The 7947-nt window shown below is 46.9% G+C and overlaps 1 protein-coding gene across 1 annotated transcript in view; it reads right to left on the bottom strand.

Moving 5' to 3' along the window:
• The window catches only part of RRAS2 (RAS related 2), an 81845-nt gene extending 76560 nt beyond the window's left edge, over positions 1 to 5285 (bottom strand). Inside the window, exon 1 of the mRNA XM_030917919.1 lies at positions 4866 to 5285. Coding sequence (XP_030773779.1) covers positions 4866 to 4973 — 108 coding nt within the window. The 5' untranslated portion in view covers positions 4974 to 5285. The remainder of the gene's footprint in view (positions 1 to 4865) is intronic.
• Positions 5286 to 7947: the final 2662 nt, after the last annotated feature.

Below are 7947 nucleotides of genomic sequence, written 5' to 3' on the forward strand. Positions count from 1 at the left end.
CTTATTTGATATCACTTTGGGGGCAGGTGTCTTATTTTTCAATGCTAACAATTTATTTGTACATTAATGTAAAAAAAAAGTTCACGCACTAAAAATGTCTAGAGTTTCAAAATCACAGATAAAAGTTAACAGTTTAAGTAGTTTCTAATTGCAGGAAAAATCTTCAAGATGCAGCAATGGAACAGCAAATTGAGAATTTAAACTCACAACCTTCACATGAAATCAATAAACTATTAACACAAATCTCCTGAAATCTCTTCTCAGATCTCTGCCCCAGGAAAAAGCAATGAAAAAGCACTCAGCAAAAGACAAACTTTTAAAAAGCAATGCTGGGTCCAGACTAACAGGTCATAGGACTGACTGAAATTCAAGATGTGAGAAATCAGCTAACCCCTACCTCCCTCAAAATTTGGCAAATTGTTGAATAAAAAGTTAACATGCTAAAAAAAAAAATAGAAACTGGGATACTTCTCCCTATAAATTTTTTAAAAAATATGGTCTTGTCTCAGAGTTACCAGATAAAGCACTAACACCAAAATTAAAAGCTTACCTCATTATTTCTTAAAATCAAATCCAAACTGACAAAAAGAAATTTCTCCAACTCAAAATGGAATCCACACATTCATCACCTGAATACCACACAGAAGTAAGGAGGGGAGTATAAGGTTGAGCCAGGAAGGAGAGGGCAGTGAAGACTTAAAGTAATAGACCAGATTATATGTCAAAGAAAAATGAATAAATTACAAATTTTGTTTTGCAGGAACACCAAGATACAGAACTAACAGCAGCAAATAAAACCAAGTAACAATTCTTTTTTTTTTTTTGAGACACAGTCTCGCTCTGTTGCCCAAGATGGAGTGCAGTGGCGTCTGCCTCCCAGGTTCAAGAGATTCTCTTGACTCAGCCTCCCAAGTAACTGGGATTACAAGCGCACACCAACACACCCAGCTAATTTTTGTATTTTTAGTAGAGATGGGGTTTCACCATGTTGGCCAGAGTGGTCTCAAACTCCTGATCTCAACTGATCCACCCACCTTGGCCTCCCAAAATGCTGGGATCACAGGCGTGAGCCACTGTGCCCAACCAACAATTCTTATTTATTTACTCTGTAGATGGCACTGTGCTGGATGATTTACCTGCATTATTTTATTTACTCCAAAAACCTAAGGGTACTATTATTTAATATTATTCTCCCTTCCCAAGTGGTGAAACTTAGGTTTAGAGAACCTAAGAAACTTGACTAAAGGCACAGCTAGTTAAACAAGAAAAAAAAAAAAAAACCCTAGAATTTCAAAGGTGTAGAAATTTGTTCACCCAAACCCAACATTTCATGAAGAAACAGAAGCTCAGTCAAGATAAAGGCCGATTAAGAAACTACTCAAAGTCACCTGGGTGGAGAGACCTAGCCCCTACATACCCAGTGGTCTCTCCTAACCACTCTGTACCACCTTGAAGTCATTTCCTACCTAGAGTTTACTCATCATTTAGGTGTTCTACCTACCAACAGAACTTCACACATTTTTCAAAGAATGATGAGCAACAGAAAGGAGGAGGTCATGTACACACACGTACTCATTCAATAACATAATACTTTATGTTTTATCATGGCTACTTTATGATTTGTTATATTTATTTTTAAAAAGGAAAAGGTATCTCAATTTAACTTCCTTAGTTTCCTAATTTTGCAACTCTTCATATGAACAGAAGGTAACAACTAAATCTAAGTCAAAGAAAGTTAAGGTAAAAGGCATTGTTTTTAAATTCTCCGTTCCCAATTTTACATTATTTTTTCTGCTCAAAATTACATAGTAGAAAATATATATACTGAAAACTGTAAAAACAGTCTGGTGTTTCAGGAGTCTCAAAAAAATAATGAAGACCAATTTGTGCCATTCTAATCTCCTACCAAGAGAACTGACTTCTGCTTATTAAAATGATTAGTCTGCTGTGTTCTCTCCCTCCAGTTACTACTGCTAAACAATCATAGTGGAATGAATTTTAACATCCCAGGAGTCAGGCAATGAATAGCTACCCTATTAAGTGTAAATATAAAAAAATCACTTTAGTTCCATAATCTAAAATTAATATAACAATGTATGCAGCTTTACTATATATTGTACTAGACATTGTTCTAAGCCCTTGACATGTTAACTCATTTAATTTCACGGCTGTATGTGGTCCACCATATTTCCCCAGTTTACAGACGGGGAAAACTAAGGTACAGAGAAGTTAGGTAACCTGCCTAAAATTACACATGCAGCAAGTGGTAGAGCTGAGGCTGCATCCAGGTGGTCGGGTTCCTGTCTCTCCAAAAAGTCTCCTTTTTGCAGAGACCAGATCACAGGTCCCAAATCAACTATCAATCCCACTTCCGCACTTGCCACCTCCTCTCTCCAAGCTAGCATATGACTCCCACATATAACATTTCCATTCTCCCCACCACCAAGCCTACATAGTGCTTTCATCAATTTTTTCCAGACTTTTCTGAGTCTGAATTCCCTTTGCATTTAAACATGTTAGAGAACTGTAGGCATAAACACTGATAACACCTACCATTATTGAGCACATACAACATGCTAGATACAATGCTACAAACTTTGTCGTAATTTAAAAGTTATAAAGAATGTGTAATCAGACCCATTTTACTGGTGAGAAAACTGAGGCTCAGAGAGGCTGAGTATTTTGGCCATGTTCTCACAGTCGATAAATGACAGCTTTAAAAGACACACGTGCTCAAGTCTGTAAGACTCAAAGTTCATACTCTTGATGTACATATGTCTTCCTCATACATACCTGCTTCCTTTACTTCTTTAATATCATCTAGAGCATCTAGGTACTATACTATTCATAGTGGAGGTATTGCTTCAACAAATGATTCTATAAATTGTTAGGAAAACAGCAATTAATTTGTTTGTTTTGTTTTTGAGGCAGAGTCTCACTCTGTTGCCCAGGCACGAGTTCGGCTCACTACAATCTCCGCCTCCTGGGTTCAAGGGATTCTACTGCCTCGGTCTCCCAAGTAGCTGGATTACAGGCGCGCGCCACCATGCCCGGCTAATTTTTGTATTTTTGGTAGAGACGGGGTTTTACTATATTGGCCAGACTGGTCTGGAACTCCTGACCTCGTGATCCGCCCGCCTCTGCCTCCCAAAGTGATGGGATTACAGCGAGCCACGACGCCAGGTCCAATTACTGCTTTCTTAATGGTTTAATACCATTACTTCCCCAAAACAAAAAGGCCCAACACATTAATTAATTAACATAGGCTCAAATAATTCAGATGGCCCCTTCCTCAAAAAAACTTAAATATTTGTGATTCAAATCTTTTAAGTAACACTACTAATACTGGAACCCAAGATTATTCTCCCACTCCTAGACCTCTCCTCCACTTACCCTCCCCACCCCCCCAACACCACCCCCGGCCATCAGACTAGTCCCAAAGAAAGGGTTAGCTATAAATTGCTTTGCTTTGCCATTAGATACGTACAATCTCTCTGCGCCCTAGGGAAATAGCAACCTGACAACACCCCTGAATCTGTAGCCTGCTAAACTTAAACCAATCTCACCCCTTACTCAGTGATTTTTTTTTAACCCACTAATAAGCATACTGTAAATGCTCATTACATAAAACATCCTTTCTTCCTGAATACAAAGGTTTTAGCAGTAGTAATCCCAGGGAATATTATAGCAGCAATTATTGCTCATTTACTCAATGTGAAAGGTGAGAATCACATTTGTTACCGTACAATATTTTAATGTCACTATAAACACTAAGTGAAATAAGCTATTCAGGTATCTGACAAATGGGTGAAAAGGAAACCAGAAAAAAATATTTCACCGTTCATACTCTAGATACTGTGAAAAATATCCTTATTACCTGTTATAGCAGGGTACCTTCGTTCTCTCCCAGCATATGCCACACCTTTTAGGTTGACAAAAGCAGAAAGACATCGGGGCTTTGTGTTTTAAAAATCGCAAAAGAGACTACTCAAACCTCTCCCCAAGAGCAAATTCTAAGAAGGAAGAATTCCACCTCCCTTTTCTTTACCACAAACCCCTGACTTTCCGCCTCTAGCAACCAGAGAGGGCTGGGGGTGGGGGAGAGGGTGGTTAGAAAACAGAACGCACGACTCAGTCATATCCTAGCCTGGCCCATCCCAAACTTCACCTAGGCACGGCGAGAAGCAGGGCGGCATCAGGAATTCCTACGAAAAGGTATCACCCCATCGGAGAACATTTTTAACTTCCTCGAAGCCACCATTTCCCCGGGGCATTATCACACACTCCCACCCGGACGTATTACCTAAGAGAGTACTTATACGAAAAGCATAACAACACAAAGAAATACACAGTGCTTGAAGCGGGTAGCTCCGGCTCAGGCGGCGCTGGGAAGCCCGGAGACCACGCGGAGCCGCCGCCAAGTTGCCACTGCGATCGCCCCGACGGTGCAGGCGCGGCCGCAGACGGCTGGAAAAGCAGCGCGCAGGGCTCCAGTTCCAGCCCCACGCCCGGACCCTCGGAGCAGGAAGCCCGGCTCGGTGGCCCAGCCTCTCCCGGAGGTCTCCGGCCTCGGCCAGAGCGATAAGGTAGATCGGTGCTTCCCACCCTGCCAGCTCCGCCCTCCCGACCACATTCCTGAGAAGCCCTACTCCCGCGACGCCGCGCCCGGGAGGAGGCAAGAGCGCGACGCTGCGGCCGCAGGGCAGGAGCGTAGTCGGCCCCGCGCCCTCCCGCCCCCGGCCCCTGCCCCGGCCCGGGCCCGCGAGGCGCCTCCGGGGCGAGGTCGCGGCGGCCGACCCGCCACAGGTAGCGCCAGCTCCCGCCCGCCACCGCCCCGGCGCCCTGGGCAGGCCCGCTCCAGGTACCTGGATGAACTGGATGGTGAGCGCCGACTTGCCCACGCCACCCCCGCCGACCACCACGAGCCGGTACTTCTCCTGGCCGGAGCCGTCCCGCCAGCCGGCCGCGGCCATGGGGACGCCGCAGAGCCCAGCCTGACCGCGCCGAGCCGCCGCTGCCGCCCGCCCTAGGCCCGGCTGGGGACGTGTGCGGCCGGCGGGCTGCGGGCGAGCGGCCGCGCTGGGGTCCCGGGTACCGGAAGGTGTCGGGAGGGCCGGTCAGCGCGGTAGCGCGGCGCTGGGGGATGGCTTGGTACCGCCCGAGGCGCGGAGAAGCGGGGTGACGGCACGGGCCAGGGGCGGCAGCGGCCGGGGGGCGCGCTCCTCTACGCGTCTCCGCAGCGCCTGCCGAACGCAGCCTCCAGCGCCGCCACAAATGGCCGTCTGGGGGCCGGGCTGCCAGGCTGAGGTGCTGCATATGCATGAGGGGGCGGGGAGGGGCGGGGCCGCGCCGCTTGGGGCTGAGGTTCGGGAGGTGACCCGGGCTTCAGACCTCCACGAATACGCCGATCCAATCCCTAGCCATTGAGCGAGTGCGTGAGAGTGTGGGAGTAGGTGTCAGTTGGGAGTGGGACGAAGGTAGTAACAGTGTGTGACCCTAATTGTGTATGTCAGGGATTGTATGGATGAAAAATACAATATGTGACAGTGTGTGTGAAAAATGAGCTGTTGGCATATTAACTCAATTTTATAGGAGAGTAAATACCCTGCTTTAAGAGTGCAGATGGTGACCATATTTGTGTGAAAAACAGTATGTGACAGTGATTGAGGATTAGAGCTGTGTCACAGTAATTGAGTGTGTGATGGGCTGGTGGTTGTGACAGTATGAAAAATTGGACAGTGGCTGAGCATGGAGAATAAGTCACAGTGATTGAGCTTGCATGGGCAAGACGGAATGTGACAGATTTTGTATGTGTCAGTACAGTGTCGTGGCGGCTATGTTTATGTGTGACAAATGTGCAGTAATTGGATATGAGGAGTGTGAGTGTGAGGGGTTGAACTCCTGGCCTCAAGCGAGCCTCCCGCCTCGGCCTCCCAAAGTGCTGGGATTATAGGTGTGAGTCACTGTACCCGCCCTCATGGGGTTTTTAGTAAGAATTAAATGACCACATAAAACAGTGCTGGTACACAGGAAGCATTTACAGCAATCTTGGAACATGACTGCAAGTTCTTGGACTTGGTAACTCATTTGGAACCAGTAGAATGCAGCAGAAGTGATGCTGCCTAATTTACCAGGCTAGATCAGAAGAGGCCATGCAGCTGTTCTCTTGGTATTCTCACTCTGGGAGAAACAAAGTAAGAAGTTTGACTACCATAAGACTGCCATGCTAAAGAGGCTACATGTAGGCATGCCAATCAGAAGTCTCATTGATGGCCAGGAGCAACATGTCATTTAAAAAAAAAAGAAAAAAGTCCCAGTGAGCTCCCACCAGATCACCAGCATCACCTGCCAGCCATCTAAGTGAGACATCTTGGACACTCAGCCTAATCAAGCCTTCCAATGACGGCATCCCCTGTTAGCATCTGACTGCAACTGCGTGAGAGACCCCAAGCAAGAACTACCCACCCAGCCCAGCCCGTCCTGAATTCTTTTTTTTTTTAATCTTTTATTTTTTTCTTTTTTGAGAGACAAGATCCCTTTGTCACCCAGGCTGAAGTGCAGTGGCACAATCATGGCTCACTGCAGCCTCCAACTTCTGGACTCAAGTGATGCTTCCGCTTCAGCCTCCCTAGCAGCTGGGACTACAGCAACATGCCATCAAGCTCAGGTAATTTTTTTTTTTTTTTTTTTTTTTAAGAGATGAGGTCTCCCTATGTTGCCTAGGCTAGTCTCGAACTCCCAAAGTGCTGGGATGGCTGAGCGCGATGGCTCACGCCTGTAATCCCAGCACTTTGGGAGGCCGAGGTGGGTGGATGCTTGAGCCCAGGAGTTCCAGACCAATCTGGCCAACATGGCTAAACGCATCTCTACTGAAAATACAAAAGGTAGTCCAGAGCGGTGGCGTGCACTTGTAGTCTCTACCACTCCGGAGGCTGAGGTGGGAGGATCACTTGAGCCTGGGACGCGGAAGTGACAGTGAACCAAGTTCGCACAACTGCACTCACGCCTGGGCGACAATGCCAGCTCAAAAAAAAAAAAAACTGCCGGGATTACAGGCATGAACCATCACTACCGGCCCTTCTTGAATATTTGACCCACAAAATCCTGAGCAAAATAAAATTGTAGTGGCTCACGCCTGTAATCCCAACACTTCGGGAGGCCGAGCGGGGGCAGATCGCTTGCTTGAGCCCAGGAGTTCCAGACCAGCCTGGTCAACATGCCGAAACCCGTCTCTACAAAATATTACAAAAATTAGCCAGGCGTGGTGGCGCGCGCCTGTAGTCCCAGCCACTTCAGAGGCTGAGGTGGGAGGATCACTTGAGCCTGGGACGCGGAAGTTGCAGTGAGCCAAGTTCGCGCCACTGCACTCTCGCCTGCGCGACAATGTGGGCTCAAAAAAAAAAAAAAAAAGTGCTGGGATTACAGGCATGAACCATCTCTTGAATACTTGACCCACAAAATCATGAGCAAAATAAAATTGTAGTGGCTCACTCCTGTAATCCCAACACTTTGAGGTGCCGACGCGGGTGGATCGCTTGAGCCCAGGGGTTGGAGACCAGCCTGACCAACATGCTAAAACCCGTCTCTACAAAAAAATTACAAAAATTAACTGGGCGTGGTGCACGCCTATAGTCCCAGCTACTCTGGATGCTGAGGCGGAAGAATAGCTTGAACCCAGGAAGCAGAAGTTACAGTGAGCCAAGATCGCGAGATCACGAGATCGCACCACTGCTCTCCCGCCTGGGCGACAGAGCCATCTCAAAAAAAAAAAAAGCACTGGGATTACAGGCATGAGCCATCACTCCCGACCCTTCTTGAATACTTGACCCACAAAATCATAAGCAAAACAAAATTGTAGCGGCTCATGTCTGTATTCCCTGCACTTTGGGAGGCCCAGGCAGGAGGATTGCTGAACCTGGCAGGTGGAGGTTTCAGTGAGGCGAGCTC

The sequence above is a fragment of the Rhinopithecus roxellana genome, chromosome 15 (genome assembly GCF_007565055.1).
Source record: "Rhinopithecus roxellana isolate Shanxi Qingling chromosome 15, ASM756505v1, whole genome shotgun sequence".
Taxonomy (NCBI): domain Eukaryota; kingdom Metazoa; phylum Chordata; class Mammalia; order Primates; family Cercopithecidae; genus Rhinopithecus; species Rhinopithecus roxellana.